At 41.0% G+C, this 22,623-nt stretch overlaps 1 protein-coding gene across 1 annotated transcript; it reads right to left on the reverse strand.

Moving 5' to 3' along the window:
* Positions 1–792: 792 nt before the first annotated feature.
* Positions 793–21,346, reverse strand: MEX3C (mex-3 RNA binding family member C). The gene is made up of 2 exons (XM_010996995.3): positions 20,608–21,346; positions 793–3,833 (listed from the first exon to the last, which is right to left on the reverse strand). Exons 1-2 carry the CDS (start codon positions 21,344–21,346, stop codon positions 2,608–2,610), a joined length of 1,965 nt encoding a protein of 654 aa, XP_010995297.3. The 3' UTR covers positions 793–2,607.
* Positions 21,347–22,623: the final 1,277 nt, after the last annotated feature.

Raw genomic sequence — 22,623 nt, forward strand, 5'->3', positions numbered from 1 at the left:
TATGCTATTTAACTTTCATACTTCTGGAGGCTAATCCTAAAACTAGTAAAATAATTCTGTAAGGCAGTGATCTTGCTCATCATCAAATCTATGTATTCCAGAGTCTTCTAGCACAGCCTGAAAATTTGTCCAAAACTTACAATGAAAAGTCTTACCGTGGCTATGTAATATCTTTAATTATCAAGAATAGAATTTTGGTTTTATTAAAACAATCTTAAAGTGTCTTTATTCTTGCTTTTTAACAAGCAGCAATAATTTATTCTAGTCGGTATCAAGTTTCATTAATGGAGTAGTATTTTTTATCAACCACAAAACCTTCCAGAAGGTACTCAGCAACTGAAAATTTAGAACTTGTACCTTCACATTAGAAAAAAATTAGTTTTATAGATTTGGTGATAAAAAGACACAAAAATCTGTAAAAAGGGTAGAAACTGAATAGAGTGTAAGTTGGACTCAGGATTTTAGTTAATATGTATAAAGTCATTTACTATTTTATTTACAATTAGTGACTATTTGTGGTCAACTATATAAACATGCAACTACACAATCTAAAACTAGCTAAATCTCTAATTTTACTATAACGTGACACTTATTTAAAGAAAAAGCTAAATTTGGATAGGGGCATAACCCACACATTCAACACTAGGAACACATTCAAAATCACTACAAGAAAGAACATGGGTCACTGGCTGGGGAAAAGGGAAACTCTGTAAGAGGAAATTCTCAGTTCTGGCAAACAGCAGTCCTCCAGTCTAAAATAATGATTACATGAAAAACACCAAGGAGAATACATTCAAGTTAATGGAAACAAGTCTTTATTAAGTAACTTTTAATATCAGAAAAATAAAACTCTTATAATTCTCTTTACAGCAAATATATAATATCAGTGCTTTGGCCATCTTAAGTTAAAGGCCCTTTATCATAAAATATATGGTTTTAAACTTTACTCAAATTGAATTTATAATCCCTATCACTTCCCTACATATACATAACAAAAGAGTGTAGTAAAATTAGCAAATACTAAACTATATTGATAATTTATCATTCTTAGTTTGTGGTTTTTAGAAACAGTACACGCACCTAATATATGTCGATTCCTTGGCTTATTAGTTGCAGTGTACGATGCAACAGAATACAAAATACATGCTTGGTGAACATTCGTTTGTATCTACAAGATGGCAGCTATAAAGATTAGGTTTCAATACTGACATTTAACTATCCTACAAGCAATTAGCATTACATCATAATATGCCATCAAGGCAATTTTTTTATACTGAAAAAATCAAAATAAAAACCGTTATTTGTAAACTTTTATACGAAATGTAACTCTTCAAGTGGAAATAAAAAATAAAATTTGTCTATTTACTATTCAATACACATAGGATTTCAATTTTGTTATACTGAGAAAAAAAGCTCTTTTGTGTTGGGAAAATAACGCTTCAAAAAATAATTAGTAGAAAAACCCACCAGTATAACATTTTGTCCGTTCAATGCCAGCACAGATTTGGGAACATACTGAGGATGAAGTTGTAGACATCCACAGGTGAAATGTAAAAGTGTATCTTAAATCTTTCCTTGTGATTGGAAATAGCTTTGAAATGAAGTAAACTGATTGGAGGTCGTCACAGCTGCTTCTGTGAATTACGCTAAGGGCATCATTATCCCTCTCCCCCTCCCCCCTCCCCTAAATTACTAAAAATAAAAATATATTTATAATGTGCAAGACAAATATGGATTGAACATAAAATGTTTCACATTTTGATCTATAGTCTAAAAATTAATCAATAGCTTGATCAGACTAATGAATGGAATGTTCGCATCCTCAATTATTAGCCAATATAGGTGCATCCCAAAGCCCTTCCTGAAATGAAAAAACCCAGGTGGCCATTTCCAGATTCACCGAGGGAGGCAATGGGTGGGAATTCACAATCGACACAATTGCATTCCTGATCCACTGATCATACCAGCCGTGAGCACTGGGCGAGATGAAGGTCAATGTAGCAGTTTGTGTCCCAAATTATAACCAGTGATGGAGTAAACTGCCATCAGCCCTATTATTACCAATAAGTAATCACAATGCATTAAAAAGTTACTTGCAATCCTGCAGAATTAGGCATAAGTTGTTGTAAAATAAAAAACAAACAAACCTGTTTTGTCAAAACTGGCAGTGTAAAGAAGGCAGCACTGGAAGTGTCTGAATCATCTGTAATGCCAAGTACCCTCCATAAACTCTTAATGTGGTTAGGCTTTGGGACTCATCGTTTTGAAATCTTAGACGTATACACTTTTCTCATAGGTTCACACCACCTATGATTATCTTCACTCAGCCGAGTTGAACGTCAGCTTTAGCAATTCTTATACAAGCTATGTCTCTGAGTCTACAGGATAGTATTAATAATTCAAACCAAACTAATAGACAAGAGACCACTTAGGTTTAGTGTTACCATAGCAGCCTTTTATAAGTTTACTAACAACTTTAGCCTAATCCCAATAAAGCCTGATAACAGTCATAAGAATTCATTAGGAAGTTTACTGGGGGTACCATTATACCCATGCCTTTACGAGTCCATATAGAGATATAGTATTTATGTATGTATATATATATAGTTAAGAGTGAATTTGGATTGCCTGAGTAACAGCTGTCTGGCAAACTGGACATGATGGCGTTCTCTTTTCACATATCTTGTTGGCACATTCCATGCAGAAGAGGTTGTGGCCACATGGAACTAGGGCAGCAATAACTTCGTTCTCAAAGCAGATCACACAGTCGTGCTTCCGTCTTGATTCTGGAGGTGAGCTAGAGGTGGAACCACCATTGGAAGAGGAGTAACTATTGGTACCATTAGAAAAAGCAGGGATGTATATTGGAAGGCCAACATGGTTGCCTGTACTAGGTGGGTCGCTCCTAACCCTCCGAGCAAGTGGGTGTTCAATGCTCTCAGGAAATGTAGGAGACAGACGAGGAGTAGATGGCTGACTTCCTCTACGCTGAGTCTTCATGTTACCAGGAGGATCACTCCCAAAGCCAGAGAGTGGGTTAACTGGTTCAAACGGAGTCCAGATAGTTTGAGCAGATGTTGGTAAAGAGTCAAAGGCAGGAGAATCAACCGCAAGATCTTCTGAGGCCACAGAAGGTAGTGTGTCTCCAAACCAAAAGTTTCCTGTGCTAAATGGGCTTGTCGGACTAAAGTCAGCCAGCCTATTGCTTCCAAAGTAGGAATCTGTGGAACCACTTCCCAGAGAACTGGAACTATCGTTTCGGTAATTGGATATCATTCTGGCGCGGCTAGGAGGAACCGGATTGGAGGAGAGCCACGCAGAGCCGAGAGTGCCGCCTTCAAAGCTGACATCAGTACCGTTGTAATGGAAATCATTCTCTTCATTGAGCTCGATATAGTTTCCCGTGCGCATGGCAATATGCATTTCTATTTCTTCTCGTGCTCGGTCAACATTCTCGGGCATCCCCGTCACTTCAAAGACAGGCTCCTTATCTCTGCTTGGAGTTACTATGTATGTGTGGGTCTGCTGCTGAATTCTTTTAATAGTTGCTCCTTTGGGTCCAACTACTAACCCTACCACACGATAGGGGACCCTGACTTGAACGGTGGTTTGACCAGGCAGATTAGGACTGCATGACAGCCCTCCCAGAGCAGGGCCATTTTTGTTTCGAGATGCACGAATCATGGAGAAGTGCTCTGCAGCAGAAAGGATTTCTCTTTTGGCCATGGCAACATCTTCCTTCCGCCCAGTGACAACAAAAATGGGCTCTTCACCACGAACAGGTGTCTTGATATACGTGTTCGTCTTGGCTCTCAGCGCTTTAATTTTACAACCTGTTAGAAAAAACATATTTCATAAGACTCAACATCCACTTCAACAATATTGATCAAGACTAGTGACAGGAAGCTCTTTTCAAGCTCAGAGTCTGCTTCTGGGCAGTCTCCCCCATCACGTTAAGCTTTAAGATTTTTTTCTTCATTACAAAAACTTATCGCTAGGTAATGATAAAGCTTTCCTCATTCCACTGAGGCTCCTAGCTCCTGAGGTGTACTTTCTCAGTGAGCTCTCATTTGGGAAGAGGTGACACCTCTACTGGAGGTCTTTAACTCAGAGGTCAGGCTTATCGTCTTCTCCCTCCTGCTATCAGTCGTTGCAAATGATGCACGAAATACTCTGTATAGGCCAGCAACACTGTGACTAGGTCTGACGTACAGAACACTAATAGTTTATCACCTTGCAGGGCACTGGTGGCAAAGAAAAGCTATTAATGTACACGTGACACACTTAATATCCACTGTCTTATTTAACCTACACAACAACCCTAAGAACTAGACTATTACACTCCTTTTATTACTAAGGAAAATAAAACGCAGGAAAATTGTATAACTTGTCCAAGTTTACACAGCTAGTAAGTGGCAGAGCCAGAGTTAAACCTAGTCTGACTTCAAAATCTAGTCTTTGTTAGTCCAAGAACTTCAAATTTCTCACAACTATACTACATGACAGAAGTTCTTCAACTTTTACTTACTTATCATTTTACCTTAACATTATTACTCTTTCCCCGTAAAACTCAATTGATGACAACAAAATGCTCAAAGCGAGGTCATCTCACTCTTGTTCCATCAGTTGGATTTTAAGCACACAAAGAATCAATTGTGTTTATTCCCATATTTGTTTATTCTAGTTGTACTCATGTGTTAACTAAATTAACTATTACATAAACCAATGAATGCAAAAAGACGCTGAAGTTGTATGAAAATTGATTTTTTAAAATTCCAATAAAGATGAATACCTTAAAGAAAAAAATGCAGTTGAACCATGGGTGAGACAACTGTAAAATCCTGCAGTCAAACTAACATAGAATAACTCTGTACTCACTGTAAAGTTCTTGCTAAATTCAAAATAAACAAACCGGAAATTATATAGAATATGGGTGTTGGATATGGTTTTATTGAAGGACTACTCTGGCTGGCAGACCAATTCTCAAATAAAAGGCTTTGGCCCTAAATCCTAAGTATATTTAAGTTAAATAAAATAATCTAAGACACGTATGCATAACCACCTATGTTTACTTTTTGGAGTAATCACCCATTACTAGCGCCAACCGTGTAAGATTAGAGGGCTTCAAGCGGTAACTTAAAATGTCAAACATACAACTAAGGCATACAACTCTAGGGTTATACTTTTCAAAGAGCTCATCGTGAAGCCTGCCAGAAAAGATTTCTTCTAATGAATATATCATATGATTCCCAGCTCCTCAAAATAAAGAAGCTAGGTGCTACTGAAGACGTGTCTCAATCTGGGCAGCTCTCTTTCTTAAACCTTTATTGGCCCCCAACAAATCTATAACGTACAATAACTAATTCTTCCCAGACATTACTTCCAACCGGTGTAACTGCAGTAGTCCCCTCCACCCTCACCAAACAGGGCTCCTGCCTCCAGTCCATCCTCTATAGTCACTGTAGGCAGATGATGCTTTCTGAACAAAGCACAGATCACATCATCACTTCTTCGCATAAACTGTTTTAATGGCTCCCTTTCACCATAAGGATAAAGTCCAAACAATGTGGCACACATGAGGTCCCTCTTTACCGAGTACCTGATTGCCTCTCCCTAAGCCTTGTCTCTGTCCCACTCTCCTTTCCCCATCCTCACTTCTTAAATGCTGCAGTGTGCTCCCACCATGTTTCACTCCTGTCCATGCTCCCTTACTACCATGACCAGAATGTTCCTTTGCCCTTGCCCCTTTACTACCAGCTCTGCTTAACTCCTGGTAGCCCTTCAGATTTTAGTTTAGATGTTTCAATCTCTATGAAGCTTCCTCTCCCTGACGCCTGGTCTGTGTGCCCTTCCTAAGCATTCTCCCTTCGCAGCTGGCTTAAGTGTATGCCATGGGGTGGCCAAATAACATTTGTTGAAACGAAGACCACTGTTTTCCTATATAAGAACAGTGGGCCTTTCTAAAACATACTGCTTTGCTTTTTTTGCAGAGCTTCCTTGGACTTTCATATTCTGGCACCATACTGCTAATCTAGCCTTGTTGAAGGGAGTTGATTATGCTAACTTCAATTACAGCATATTCAATGGAACTTTACTCAACCTATCATTCAACTTTGGGATCTGAACTACAAATGAAGATCCTGTTCCCCCTTCCAAGAAGCTGCAGAACTTATAAAGAAATGGCAGCTTTCTTCCTTCTGGATCTTAGGTACCTATCATGAAAACACTTTTAGAGCCAGGTTTACTCTTATCTGAAGGTATATTCATTTGAGAAGACCAGAGGGGAGGTGTGTAGCTAAAAGCAAAACTGCCAGGAAAGCAAATAACTGGCTGAGGTAAGGGCTGAGGGGAGGGGGAAGCTTTGGGGCTATCAAGAAATTACTACAATGAGTCAAATTTATGCTATTGTGAAACAGTAAAGTTTTTTTATTATACAGTGCTGCTACAAGTTTATACCTACAATGAACTACAAGATTAAATTGACAGTATAGCTTCTGAGTATAGGAAAATCTATATCTGCTTTTGCCCCACAATAGAAAGTGGATTGGAAAACCAGAACAGTAAAACTTCCATATCTGCTTATCATTTATACAGGCTGAATCTCTAGGAAACTCTCTCAGTCAGCACAGGTGTTGACTGAAGCTGAGAACTGCAGTCGCTTTCTATTGACCAATATGTGACCAATGGAGATACCTCAGGTCTGAAAGAGGTGGTATGAACAACTGTTCTTACTGTACACTCAGGAGACTTACTGTCAATATTTGGATACATGAGTTTATACTCTGGGCTACAACTTAAGAAGGCAGTCTGCTAGAATCACATTCCTAACAAAGAGGATACTGAACATCCTGCAGAAAAACACCAGGGAACTTCTATTATAATAGGGCAAAGGGAGAGTTAGCCTGAGAGTCTAGGGTTGGCCCCTCTCCACCCTTACTATAATGAACATTAGAAAGCTAAATTAAGAAACCTCTCTAAATGCTTCTGAGATTATAAGCAACCATCAGTTGCAACTTAGAACACTTTTTGTTTAATGCCTAGTAGGTGAATTATTAACTAAGAAAATATTCCTAAAAGAAAGAAAATACGCCATGGGTGGAGCTTGGACCACTTCTGAGATAAGGGCATAAGATAGGCCTACCCTGCCCCAAAGGGTCATGTGCTTAGGTTTTGTAGATCAGGGAAACAGGAAGCCAGAAGACAGCAAAGCCAACCCCTTTTACGCCACTGCCAGACAGAAGTACTTCTCGCTCCTAAATTTTCTAAGGCAGCTTAAAACACTGTAGCCTAAACTCAGATTCGGACTATAGGAAACCTCTTCGATCATACTATTTCTATAGGAACATACATATTATGAATACCAAACAACCAACACATGGTTTCTGGAATACATATACATTATAAAGCTGGGGACAACTTAAATAGGCAGAGTTCTAAACTGATGACACAAACTAAAGGAGAAAATCAGAAGACTTAGCTTTATTATTTTGCAGGTGGTGGAGGTAAGAAGTTTTCTAGAGTATTTTAGATTTATTTTCCATTTGAAAATGCGAAGATTTTTTAAAAACCATGGAAAAATTTATAATCTCAGAGTAGCACAAAACTCAGAAGCCACAAAGGTTCTGGATAAATTAGACTGCACTTTAAAAAAATTGCTGCGTGGCAAAAGTCACCGAAAACAAGGTAAAAAAATTATTTACAACTCACATCACATTCTCTTAAACACATACCCATACACTACGTACCAAAACACCAAAACCCAACAGAAAAAAACAGGTAAAAGAAAGCTCACAGAAAATATATAAATGTCTTTGAACATGAAAATTCCCATTTTCATGTGAACTGAGGTGTTTTCCACCTATAAGACTGTCAAATATCAAAAACAAATATCAAAATGGGGAAGAGGACCTCACATTTAGCTGCTGAGAGATAAACAGCTCAAGGGCAGTGTGCAATATCCACTGAAATTACAACTGCACGTGTCTGTCCCTACAATCCCACTGGTAGAACCACATCTGTACGCACACTTGTGCAGGTGCAAATGACCTCTGCATTATATTACTGTCTAGCAGTGTGAGGCTGGTACAGCTATATAAGGAAATACTGTGCAGTCATGAAACTGGTTGACTCAGGTGGACAGGGGAGGAGTGAGACTTAATTTTCCTTGTACATTTAAATTTTTAAATATATTCTGAACCATACAAATGCATTAGTTTTTCAAAGAAGTGATTAGAAGATTTTAAAAAATCTGCTATGAAGTGACACATTTTATTACACTTAACATATCGGTCAAAATTTTGGCTGACATTTTTAAAACATTTATGAACAGCAGGGTAAGTGATCATAACTGTCTTTTAAGTACAAGAGGTAAGGACTAACAATTGTTTTCTTACAGCTACAAATAAAAAACAACATATAGCAAGCTGTGTTATCAGACTGTGTGGAGATTGAGAGATAGGATAACACTTATGATTTTCCTAGTTGTAATTTTATTTTGATTTGGAAGTAAATTCCCCAAATAGTCTCCAACTTACTTCCCTTGTGTAGGAACCCATTTCCCCTTTCTCTATCACGGTAGCTCGGGCTGTGTTTCACCTTATAACACTTCAGCAGCAGCCAGAAATCTGGTCGTCTCACTCCCTGGTACAGTCAAGGTTCAGTCCTGCTTCTCCAGGGTAAAGGGAGCCTCTCCCACCAGCAGCTCCTTGGCAATTAAGAGGGAGAGGTCTGCTGCTGGGAGAGGAGCTGGAAGGAAGAAAAGGAGTTGAAATGCTATCTTCAGTGTTTCTCAAACCATGGTTTCCAATATCACTTTAATAGGTTCCAAATGTTTTAGTGAAATATATATGCTATTGGTTGCAAGGTAAAATGTTTTGCTAGGGGAGGAGTGGGGTGCCACAGTCAGAAAAGCTTAAAACCACTTTAGGGCCACCTTCTAATTCCATGAAACATGTGGAACGATGTACTTACCCAGACGTAGAATTAATTACAGTCAGCAATATGGATATAATTACAGTCCAAATCAATTCACCTTAAAATAGGAAAATTATCCAGATTACCTGGGTGGGCGTGACCTAATCACGAGTCCTTTAAAAGAGTTTTCCCCAGCTGGTCTCAGAAGTAGTCTGATGTACTCTGGCTAGCCTGGAAGAAAGCAAACACTCTACGCTGTGACCTGCCCTCGGAGCCCGCATGGCAGGGAACTGCAGGTGGCCTCTAGGAGCTGAGAGCTAGAAGGAAAATGGAGGCCTCAACCCAGAAATTTTTTTCTGTTAATTTTCCTTAGTATCTGCCTTAGTTTTCTAATGCTGCCATAACAAGTTACCGCACACAGTAGCTTCAACCTCACAAATCTGTTATTTTATAGTTCTGTAGGTCAGAAGTCTGTCATGGTGCTCAATAGGGCTAAAATCAAGGTGTTTGCAGGGCTCTGTTCCTTCTGGCAGCTCCAGGGGAGAATCTATTTCCTTGCTCATTCAGGTTACTGGCAGAATTTAGTTGCTTACAATCATAGGACTGAGCTCCCTGCTTCCTTGCTGACTGTCCACTGAAGGCCATTTCCAGATTCTAGAGGCCACCAACATGGCTTATAACCCTGTCCCTCCATCTTCAGAGCCAGCAGTGGAGGCTGAATCCTTCTCATGCTTCAAAAATTGCTCCTCTTCTCATGTCTGCTCAGCTAGTTAAGTTTTTCTGCTTTAAAGGACTCCTGTTATTACACCGGGCCCACCCAGATGACCTCAACCTCCCCATCTCAAGGTCCATAATCCTACATACTCAGTTTCCAGGATGTAGGGTATAGGCATTTTCAGGGGAAGGGGGTTTAGTCTGCCTACCACACCACCATTTTCCCTTCCTCCAATTATTTCCTCATTTTACCAAGTCCCTGGTTTTTAAACAAAGGAATGTATTTGGTTCACAAAAATTTTAAGCCCTAACCTAGGAATAGTGACCCAATGCCCAGGGCAGTAGCTACATAGAAGGGGGTCAAGAAAAGTTTGGGGATCACAGGCCCTGGAGTAAGGTGAGGGATAGAGCTAAAAATCAAAATAGGTAGAAAAGAACTAAATAAGCCAGGGTGTTGACAAAGGCAGGGTGTTTCTGTCAAGAGGTGGGTGATTTGGTAAGAGACATACAAGTAAAAGCTGGCCTCCACTTGTCCTAAGGACTTTGACCAGCTATACCACTCCTTCTCCAGCCCAAGGACATTCACCAAGTATGAGAAAAAGACCAGCCTCGTACCTGAACTTATCCATTCAAGTATTAAATTCCCTATAAAGGTACAGGTGCTAATTCCAGCTGAAATACAGCAACCATTATAATTTCTGTTCTCAAGGAGCTCACAGTCTAGAAAGGAAACAGTCATGCAAACAATACTGATCTAAGTTAACTGCTTTAATGAAAATAGACATACAAAGCAGTGGGAGCATAGAAAAGGACAGGACTTTACTGTTTACAGTAAATGAAAGGAAGTTTCAAAGACATCTGAACTTAGGCTTGAAGAAAGTGGTTGTGCCAGGTGGGAAGGAGAGCAGAGGGAACTGCAAGTGCCAAAGCAGGAATCAAGAGTCCAAGAAGGCAGCCAGGAGACCACACCTGGCTCAGTTCAGGGGGAGCTTTAAGTGGCTGGAGGGGAGGATGCCAGGGGAGCAGGCTACATGGGGAGGTGGTCTTCAGTGTCAGGCAAGGGAGTTCAAACTATTTTTCAGGTGCAAAGAATTTGTTTTGTTTTCTAAAGAAAGGAGACCCAAATGTTATGTGAAGCATTGCTGATTTTTGAGAGGATTCTGTTCTCCAGAAATTAAATTCATTGTATTTTCCACTTGTTGAATAAATTAGCTACATGTATAAGGCAACTTGAGAAAGGTAAAATACGAACACAAACCAGAACTGTGTATATTTTCACTTTGGGTCATCCCTGGGGTATACCTTCTTCAAAAATTCTCCCCCAGTGGTTTTGTTTTAAGAGAGAAATCAGTGTGCGCATGTGCGTGCACGCACACACTCACACACACACACACACACACACACTTTAATAAAAATGAGGAGAGAGAGTGAAACTCCTTGAGTTCTTTTTACCTGTGAGAAAATTAGAACTCTTGGCTTGATTTTAAAATTGTCTCCCCCTCTACCCCTAATCCATCCTTCTCCCAGACTTTATCATCTCCTAAACATGCCTTGTTCCTCTTCTATTTCCGCTCAGATATCTCCCTTAAATAACGGGAAAATTCTCCTAGTACTTCTCCCCCATCTTCTGAATAACAGTTTCTGACTAACAAACGTGGCCATTTGGAAAAGATGAGACTGTCGTGTGAAAGGATCTAAGAACTCAAGAATAATACAAACAGAGCTATGACTCCTACTGTCACAGCTACCACTTAATCTTAGAAGGTTTCGTTTAAAAGAAACAATGTTAAGGAGCAAAAACCTGATTATCTGCAGGACTGGCCTCTAATCTACCACCAGCTCACTTATGGTTTAATGTTAGGTCATTCAACCTCAAGGTCCTTTCCAATGCTTTTCTTTTTTGACCAAGTCCCTCTTCTAGGAAATACAAAATCACTTCTTTCTGAAGTCTAAAAAGCACTAGGGACAATCAGATACTACCATATCTCACATGCATGTATCTATTCTTCTTTTCCCCAAGAAAAGTAGGCTGAGTAATAGTTGAGAACACAAGACTTTGGACAGACCATCACTAACCAGCTTTGTGAGCTCTAACAGGTCACTAAACCTCTCCTTTATGGGTGAGGAACTATAATTACAGATATTCCTCTCACTTGGTTGTTGCAATGATTAAATGAAATAATGTATTAAGAATACTTATTACCAAGCCTGTTATTCAACTAGGTGCTCAGTAAAGGATAGCTATTTAGGCCACCTAACTCCCACTACCCCACATGAATAAACCGAGCCAGTAGGCTTGGCTTTGAAATAACAGAGAGCTTAGAGATCTACCAACTGCAAAGTCAGATCTCAAACACGAGTTGTCTCAATTCCATACTCCTCTCACTACATACCATTTTTCTCTAGAAGTGTTAGAGAAACATTATTTCATGTGTATATTTCATAATGTATTAAATTAATGGGGGGGTCATATTATTTAATGATTTTACATATAAATAAGGTCCTTTTCACTTAGAATAGCTAGACAGACTAATCAAAACTCCTTTAATTTTATAAGGACTCAATTTTTCAGTATTATAGCTTCAAAGACTGATGAGTATCAGCTAATTCCCAACTAGAGTGTGTTACTTATGCATACAACTTAATCCACTTAAATACAGTATAAATTAGCAATACAATGGATTCCTAAATGCATAATATAGAAATAGCTTTCCTTTATAGGGTTCAAGAGTCTTTCTTGTAACTCTACTCAGAATTCTCTGAAATCTTCTGTTAAGAATAGTGTTTCACTCTAGGCATTACTATGACATTTCAAACAGCTTCATTTATGTGATTTTAGTTTTACTCATTATCAGTATTCATATGAACATTTACTGCCTTTAAAACAAAAGATCCAGACAACTTAGGTTGACTGGCTCCTCAGTTAAAGGGTTAGAGATAAAGGCAAAAGAGAAGAAAACCCCAATTACCAAAATGTGAAAACTAAAATAATAATAAAATAGCAAGTTTCTAATCCAACAGTTCAGTTCAGTAAAAACAGCAAGTATCTGCTTTGTTTCAGATACTTTAAGTGACATCAAGGAAGTAGAAATGACAGATTCAGTTCTGCCCTCACTGACTTTCACAAACTTCAAGCACCACAAAGATTTGGTATCTACACATGTTCATGTACAGATAGTGATCTGTCATTTTCTTTTTTTTTTTAATTATGAATACTGTGTTTATTCATCTTTGTGCCCTCAACAGTTTATTTTGGGAGGGCATTTCATTATTTATTTATTTAAATAACTTACTGAGGTGAAATTCAGTCTAGAAATTAACCATTTTTCAAAATGAACAATTCAGTGGCATTCAGTATATTCAGTGTTGTGCAAACACCACTTCCATCTAGTTCAAAAACATCTGGTTGGTAGTGTCTTTTATATCCTTGCTGCTTTCTCTGCTTGCTCTACCACTTACTGAGAATTGAAGTCTCCAATTCTATTAGCTTGAGACCCTGAAAAAGTTACTTATGTCTCCACAGATCTGTTTCTTTATCTGTATGATGGAAACAGGAATGGATCAAATGGAATGGCATACTGTCTGACACATTTTAATGTTCATTACTTAAAAAAAAATCAAATGAATCAATTTTCTATAGGGAAGTTAAAAACATTTAAAGAATTTATATCCTACTTATCTCCTAAAGACAAAACTTACATTTAGACTGTGAAAAGCATGTTAAAAGCTACTTTACAAAACTGGGAGGAGGTATGCTGAAGTCAATCTAATTGGTAATCTGAAAACTGATTTACTTTTACATGATTTTAGGAACCCTTTCTGGACAAAAATCAGAATGTAACAGCTACAAGAGATAATCTAGTTCAGTCTCATTTTATACGTGAAGAAAACCCAACACTTTGCCCAAAGTTATAAATTAATGACTCTTAAATACCCCATTCCCTACATACACCATATTCTCAACCTGTCTTATTTTCTTAGTTGATTCTTAGAAGTGGAGAAGTCCTTGCATATTTTTTACTTTAATATCTTTGAAAATGGAGGTCAAACTATATTTAAAATCCTCCCTCCTCCTTTTTCACTTAGTTTAGACAAGAGGATCGAAATACTTAATTAAAAAAGGCTCATATTTGGCCTTTCACTAAAGCTGTGACACCCAGAAAAAGGTGTAAATTAGAGATGAAAGGCAGAACAATTTTCCTAGCTGGGGATTTTAAAATTAGGTTCATGCCTTTTAGAGGCGAAACCTTAGAATTACCTGTTTAGATACCATACAGTGGAATCAGATTCATCTGTAAATGATTCTTTTCCAGACTACAGACTAGCTTAGCTCTTTACCAGGAAATACATTTAAAAAGTTCCGATTTTAAATAAATTTTAAGACACTGTAAATTAAAAAAAAAAAGGATATCATTAACTAGTAGCATATATACCCTAGTATAAAAAGTTACTAAAGTGACAATTTGGGGCTTCAACTAGCATTTGCTCAGAGTACAAATCTAGCAATAAAAAAAATGTATAAACTTTACCCTGCCTCATATATATTATCTCTATACTTTTAACTGTACAGTGAATTTGTACTAATGACACCTTCTCAAACTGTGTCCTGACCAATGAGGGGTGAGGGGGAGGCCAGGAAGAACAAGTGGATGGAAGAAGTTTTTTCTTCCCACAAGAGGAAACAGACTCAGTGGGGTTAAATGATTTGTCCACTGTCACAGGCAACAAATGGTGAAACCAGGTCTCTAACAAGTTTTCTAACTCTTAAGTTCAGTATCCTTTCCTGCAGGTACTAGTGGAAAGGCAGAAGATGAGCCAAAGGGGAGGGGAGAGTGGTACAGAAAGGGGGACAGTATAGAAAGGTCAGCCTACAGGGCAAACACTTTACGCTGGTAACCTTTTGAGGAGATTTCTAAGTTGTCTGGAACTATTCTCTCCCTGTTCTCCTCTAATCATGTTTAAGACAAAAAGACTTTATGCTTATCTTCAACTACTTCTGCAGTTCATGAAATAATTTTCTGTATTATTTTAAGGCCTAGTCTTACTATTTCATGACAACTTTACTTGTGGTCAAAGCAGGCCTCCCTGCATTCAATCAACTGCAGTTTTTGCTTAACAGACAAAGGCAACAAGCCACACCCACAGGAATTGTTCTTAAATCCCAAACACTGGCATGAAAAGAGGTTCTATGCAATGTAACTTCAAATTCTCAAAATCAGTCACGGAATAAAGACAAAGTATTCAAATAACATTAGGCTATGCATTCAATTTAACAGGGTTGGGCTTGGTCTTACTGACACTAGAATATCATTTTAAAAGCTTAAATATCAGATTTAATCCATATACACGTCTATATAGTACCTAATGGTAGCACAGGAAAAAAGTTAAAGTAAACATGCATTATGGTATATAAGCCCTTTGGGAAGGATTAAGATGAATTTTAATAAAAAACATATCACGTTAGAATCACCTAAAGATCAATGGGGTTTTAAAACAGATTATCCATAATCTATGTGGAGTTTCCTAAAGGCATTTTTAAACTGCAAATACACTTTCTATTTAGTATCTTATGAATATTACCTGTTTTTTTTCATTTTGAATTTAAATTACAAATTCTGTATGGCATAAATCACATTTTAAACTTCTGTAACAATCCCACAGATTATAAAATACAGTGGTAGTCATGGCTGTTCATGAATATTCTGGTTCTCTCCTGTGAGCACATGGTTGTAATGCAATTTCTCATCCACTTGAAGAAAGGTGTGGCCAGATGACTTGCTCCGATTAATGAAATACGAGCAGATGTGATTACTACTTCCAGTCTGACATCTGAAGACCAGTCTGTGCTATGCCACTGCCTCATCCCTCTTTCACAGGGGAAGACCAGGCAACACTTGAGATGGTGGCTGCTTTGCAGGCCTATGTCCCTGAGTGACTAAAATGAGCAGAGCCCCTGTGAATAAGAAGCAAACCTTTTTTTTTGTTTTAATATTGAGATGTTGGGGCTCTTTGTTTTCACAGCATCATTTAAGCCTATCTGGACAGAAGTGCCACGTGTCTGCCTGGCATTCAGACATCGGTTGGTTCTAGTTCTCACATTAGAAGAACACAGTAACATATGAACTGTCGGCTAAAGCCAAGAAAAGGTGAATGAGATTAAATAGAGTGGTTCAAGTTAATTTCAGATTTAACTTAAAAGTAGTGTGTGATTCTCAGTTACAGTTTCATATATATGTCAACTTGTGTATAATTCAGAGTCCCTAGAGGTACAGTAGATATGATTATACCCAGCTGAAGAAGAGGAATCTGAAGCCTAGGGAGTTGAAGTGATTAAAGTAATCACAAAGTGAGTTATTGGCACCGGGTAATCAGAATTTAGGAATTTTAATTTCTGATTGCTGGCTCTTTCCAATATGCCACAGCTGAGCAGAGACTGGTAAGGGCAAACTGGGATGGTTTTCAATATATATTTTTTTATATTAAAACATACATTCTAAAGTATGTTTAAGACACAGTTTAAAACAAAAGCATTAAATTCATCACTCTGTACAAATATCAAATTCATTCAAAACCAAATCCACAAAACACTAAGCACAATCTTATAACTAAATCCTACTTTTCCCTGAAAACTTAAAATGTAAGAACTACGGAGAATTTCAACCCACAGACATTGTTGGAAAATTTTCTCAATGGAAATCTCTAACATAGTATTAGTTCTCAATTATTTCACTCTCTGGGATCATTTTTAGGTTGGTGGCATTTCTATCGGGGGCAGAAGATACATCCTTGAATTACCACTTCATTTTCCATTTCTTGCCTAGTGAATCAAAATAGTTCATCAGCTAATAAGGTAGGAAGGAAAGGCAGTAGATTCCCCCACTCATTTGCAAAACAATTATAACTGATGCTTCCCCAACAATCCCAGAGCTAATACAAACTATTATTTAGATTTTAAAGCCTAGCAAAATACTTTAGTACTGAGGCAGCAATGCAGAGTAAGAACTTTACTATCAAACAAACTGGTCCAAATCCAAGTTCCACTATCTGAGTAAATTACCTATCAGGACCTTAGTTTCTACATCTGTAAAATGGGTATAACCATCTAGCAGCGTTAAATAGCACATGCTATAGTACCTGGCAGAAAGAATGCCAATAATCCCTCCTCCTCCGTAAGAAGAAAGACACTGTGTTTTAGCATTATCTCAAACTAGTTATCCTCATGAAATGTATATTTCTCCTTAAACAGAAAATTTATGTACAAGACCAAGCTGCTGCTTTTTAGAACCTGAAGAGTGGTTCCACTCTCAGCAACTGGGAAAAGTTTTCACGAGGATATATTTAAAACAACCTTAAGCAATGTAACATATTAATTGTTTAAAAACTGACAATATACACAACCACTGGGGATCAGTGGAGACAGAATAGCTCAATAAAGAAGACAAAAAATTTCTAAGGTCTAGCTCAGGGATAGCCAAAGTAGGGTACAAGAAAATCCAGTGCAGGGGGGGGAAAAATCAAAACACTCCAATCTCCATTTTTACCTCATCTTTTAAAAACTGTTTACATGCCAGATAATGTATATAAGCATATGTGTTACTCCTAAATATTCAGATAGAGTATAAGCTTAAATTTTTTTGACAGTGTACCCCCCCCCCCCCCAAAAAAGCCAGAAAAAGCTTTTCTCGACTCTGAGGCTAGAGAACACACATATACCATCAAATAAATCACTAATGAAAATAGTTGCAGATGTACATTAATCTTAAACAGTAATATAAAACCTTGGGTTATATAAGTCTTTCAAACAACTGAATTTATGACATTCCATATTTATTTACAATGTAGTTAAGAACAGGTACAGAGTTCTACTTTAATTCACTTTTTGGTCTAACTGGTTATCCATGGCTGTACAAACTGGAACAAAGTCCGCTGATTTAAACCTGTTAACCACTGTGAGTGGGTCTTTCAGGTACTACATTTTTAAAAAAAGTTAGGTCTGAAATCTGTTGTTAGGTTTACTTTAGATGTCTATATTCTAAAACATCTTTAATCCACAATAAGCCTCTTTATTTCCTGGCTTGATTTTATAGTAATGTTGGTTTCGGTATGAGATGCAAAGCTTATAAAAGGGGGGCCAATTTAACATTTGCAAATAACCATCTGCTAGTGGGGAGTATAAATATGAGGTCAACACTCTGCCAACTTTCATCACTATCAAAAGCAGCAGTTTAAAAATTTTTTTTTTTTGAAAGACGCTGGAACCAGAGGCCATCTACATGAGTTGCTAGTCTCTGTGACTCAGAATTTCATTTGTCCTACTCTTTGCTTCAGAGCTGAAGTCACAAATGTCTCCATCTGTGACATAATTATTTCCAAAACCAACTAAGAGATGTCAAACTGAAAATTATCACTTCAGGTAATGAATAAAATGGCAGGAATGGATATCTTAAGGAGGAAAATTTAGTTCACCCAAAGCAAAAAGTAAATTAAATGATTTACCGTTTATTCACCTAGGGAAAACGGAAATTATCACATGCTAAATGGATGCAAACATTAGATGTTGCCTGGTTTTCTGTAGGAGTGGGAATATAACTTTACAGGTTTTATTATGGTGCTGCTGAGGGGTGGGGGGAGCAAAGGGGTCAATGATCCAGTAGTTGAATGGTTCAGAGCAGGAAAAGGCTAAGACTTTCTGCTCTTAAGATAAGATAGGGGATGATGACATGCTTTTAACAGTACTGACAACTGGGAAAATATTAAACACAAAAAGAATAGTCAGCAATTTGTCCTCATGTCCTAAGACATAGATTCACATTTTCTTATTAACCAATAAGCACAGTCCTAAAAAGAAAAACTATTTCATTGCTATAATTTGGTAAAAATTAAAGCTTGAACTGAATCAGTTACTTTTAAATAGTGGATTTGTATAAAGGTAACAGTTTGCATAATGAAGGATCATTTTAATCATGCTTTAAAGGGTGTAACATAGAGGACAAAAGTTTGTATTAAACTAAATATACAAAAGATTTCAGTATCTTGTCCCTTAGTAAAACTGGCATCCAAGTGTCCTTTTCCTTTGTTATCCTAACCTATCACCATAAGCACACTGAAGCAACTTGTGCTGAGGAAGTGGCATCCTAGTATGGCGTCAACACACTTTTCCAGCCCCTTTTCATCACTCACGTAAGTATCAGACCCTAAGTATCAAAACAAACGAACAAAAATCCCCACAACTTTCCAATCATACCTAGAGATGATTCCTCCACACCTCTCCTCATGTTGTCCCTCAGCCTTTCTTCCATCTCCATTTGCTGAAATCCTATCCATTCTCCAAGGCCCTCTAGGGTTGATGTTCTTATATATGTGTTTTGTTTGTCACATTCTATAGTGTCATTAACTGCAGACTAGTGCCATTCCACACTTTATTAGACTGTTAGCTTCTTAAGGGCAGCAAGCCGGTCTGAATCAAGTTCCCAGCTGCCATAAACTCAATGCTTGGCAAAATACAAGCGTGATATGTAGCAATTCCTCGATGTTCTTAATTGAACTGTTAACTCACTCTGGATATGTAATTTGAGATATTATAATTTTAACCTATGTAAAGTTACAGTTCTCTTCTGGCATAGTATCTTCAGCATTGGGGGTGGGGGGTCCAAAACAACTACATCAAACCAAAAACCAAACAAGGCATGCAAAATTTACCAAACTACAGGAATAAACTCAATTGAATGGCGCCAGCTGTAAACATTGCCTTTAAGTACCAGTCATCAGGCAGTCTGAAATAAGCTACCTCCTTTATCCAGATTTCAGATGGGCTTTTTCTTATTAAAATCCTAGAGGTAAGAAATGAGCCAACTCTGTTATTTGAAACCACCATTTCGACAGACCTCTTATTTATGTGTACTTTAGACCACTTGGGAAAGATGAGATCATTTAAGCAGCAGCGCCATCATTTCTCTTTATTTGACCCCAACACTATTCTCAACCTAACAGTAAGGAGAGAGGCATCAACCAGGTTAAATCATATTGTAATAAGTCAGCTGCAGGTAATATTCACTCCCTTAGTAAAGGGGGGGAAAACTACACTAAAGAGCATAGGATCTTCCCTAAAAATGTCGGATACAGAGGTACTCTGGGCATCCCCTTCCCCCACCTTCACAAATCTACTCCTGGAATCTGAGACATAGGTCCTTTGTCTGAACAATGTGGGAGGAGTCTGTCTGCAGTACTGGTGTGCTGGCAAGTGAAGAAGAGAATTTACTGAAAACTGTATAAACGCATAAAGTTCCTTAACGACTTTACTGTCCAGTTTTTCTTCATCGTGTGCCCTGCAGTGTTCTAAAAGATAGCCAATGTGCCTTTTGGAAAGTTAAAAATGTATCAAAAGGAATACAGTAAGATCAACAGAGAGTTTCAAACTGCTCTTCAAAAGCTAAGTTTCAGAATAGCAGAGGGGCGGAGGGGGTGGTGGTTAACGACCACTTGAACATCCCCTTCCCTCTCGAATGAGCTCTTTCTACAAGACTCCATTTCTGTCAATTTCTTCACCCGAACAAGCTGCTTACTGTAAGGGAAACAGCGCTTTTACAAGGCAGTCCGCTGCGCAAACTTGCAATCTCGAAGCTTTCCGTGCACAACATCGAATCCACAACCCACCGACCTTTTACCACCTCACTGAGGTTTTTCGGTGCCACGCCAGACAAGTGTTAGGAATACAGACCGAGTAAAGTGAACGCCGCCGGACTGGGTAGCTGGAGAAACTTATTACCTTTTATCGTGCAAATGAGTGGAACACCGTGGGGTTTTCACAAGGTGACCCATCTTCTCATCTCGTCGACCCTCGGCTCCTCCCAGACCCCTTGGCGGTGGACTTGGGGGACTCGCCGGGTTCGCTTTTTCTGCCCCAAGCTCGTTTCTTTCGTCTCCCCACCCACGCCCCGGGCCATGCCCAGCTGGACACCCTCCCCACACACCCGCACTCACCCTGGCGACCTACAATCTCCGCGACGTGCTCGGAGCTGGGCACCGGGACGCACTCGGTGGTGTTGACGCTCTTCCTCCGGAGCAGGGCCGCCTGCTCCCCGTTCAGGGCGGCCGCCGCCGCCCCGCAGCCGCCGGGGCCGTAGGCGTGGGACAGCATCGCCGCCATCATGCCCTGGGCATCGTCCCCTCCGTAGAGCACCCCTGCCGCGGCAGCCGCCGCGGCCGCCTCCCGGGCATCGAAGCCGGCGGCGGGTATCAGCACCGACCCCAGGGACCCGCCCGGGATCGGCTGGGTCTGGGAAGCAGCGGCCGCGGGCGGCGACAGCAGCAGCAGAGACGACCGGTCCTCCTCCTCTGCCTCCTCCAGCTCCTCCTCCTCCAGCAGGTCTCCGTCCAGCTCCGCTTCCTCCCCCTCCTCCTCCTCGTCCTCCTCCAGCTCCAGCTCGGCCGCCTCCGAGACCCCGGGCCGGCCAGATGGAGCTCGCTCCTCAGGAGACAGCGCCGCCGCCCGCCGGGTCTGGCCCTGAGCCGCCGGGGCCCGCAGCGCCGGGGTGCCGGGCTCCGCCGGGCTGGGGTCGTCGAGGCCTAGCGCGGCCAGGCGCTCCCTTAGCACGAGCCCGTCCCCCTCGAGCTCCGGGCCACTCGCAGGCGGCGGCGGCAGCGGCGGCGGCGGGGGCGGCTGCGGCAGGGGGGCCGGGGCCGCCGCCAGGGCCAGGGCCGCGGAGCTGCCGCTGGGCATCGCGGCGGCGCGCTGTCAATGGCGGCGGCGGCGGCGGCCGGGTCAGGCGCGGCGGGCGGCGAGCCCCATGGCGGACAGGGCCCCGGCCCTGCTCAGCGCACAAACACCTTTCCTCTGGGGAGGCGGCGGGGCTCACAACCCGGGTCGAGGAGCGCCAGGGCAGCCCGGAGGCCGGAGAGGGCGGGGTGGAGGAGCAGGGGAAGAAGGCAGAGATAGGTAACTAGGTGGGTGGGTGGGGACGAAAGCGGGGCGGGCTGGTGGAGGTGGCAGCGGCTCCCCTCTCAGGGTTTCTTTTGTTTCATGGCCTTAACCAGCCCCCGGCGCGCGCGGCGGCGGCGGCGACGCCCCACGCCGCTCTCCGAAAGAAGCCGGCGCGCTCTGATTGGCCGCTTTTAATCTCTGGGAGCCCGCCCTCTCCTCCCCGCAGCCTTCTAACTCCTTTCCCTAGCCCCACCCCCCACCCTCTTCTCGGGCCCCGCCCCAGGGCTCTCTGATTGGGTGACCGGGATGAGCCAGGCCCCAAGCCTGCTCCTTCCGTCCTCTGCCCCCCACCCCTCCCTCCCCTTTCCCTACTGGCTCATGAGGAGAGGGACTGTGATTGTTCGCTTTACACGTCATTTCTTGTGACGTACACAGGTAGGGGCGGGGAAAAGGAGGGAGGACTAAGGCGCGGTAGCAGAGGCTGAAACAAGGGGGCGGAGTAGGGGTTTTAGCGCAGGCGCGTGCAGTGGAAGCACACACCTGGGTTTCTTCGGTTCTCGGCGTCCCTCTTGCCCACCTGGGTGGGGTCTTCTGGCGCACAGTGGGAGCGGCCTTGGAGTGTAGCGTAGGCGTGGGCCCGGAGGGCGTTGTGGGAGAAATTTCCCCCTTTCAGGGTAAGGGCCTAGGGAGAGTCATCCAAGGAGGGGCCAGTGAGGTGTCCTATCCAGCCGCGGGGGTGGTTTCCTGAGCCGCGTGGCTCCTGGGCCACAACCCCGCACAACCCCGGAATGTTCCTCCCTCCGGGCAGGGCCCTTCCCACGCCCAGCTGGCCCGGCTTCCAGTGCGAGGCCGGTGGGTTGCATCGGGAGCCTTAAAAGCTGAACTTAAGTTCTTGGGGGCTTTTCAAGGAAATTAATCGTTTCCTGCTCCAAGACGTTCTTCCCACAGTATTGTCCGGGTGATCCCACACAGTAACTATCTTTTATAGGGATTTATTTTTAAATGACTTGTTACAAACAAGGCCTATTACTTTCCTTTACCTTAGGCGCTGACTACCATCACTTCCCTCCTCAAGC

Source organism: Camelus dromedarius, chromosome 28 (genome assembly GCF_036321535.1).
Source record: "Camelus dromedarius isolate mCamDro1 chromosome 28, mCamDro1.pat, whole genome shotgun sequence".
NCBI lineage: Eukaryota > Metazoa > Chordata > Mammalia > Artiodactyla > Camelidae > Camelus > Camelus dromedarius.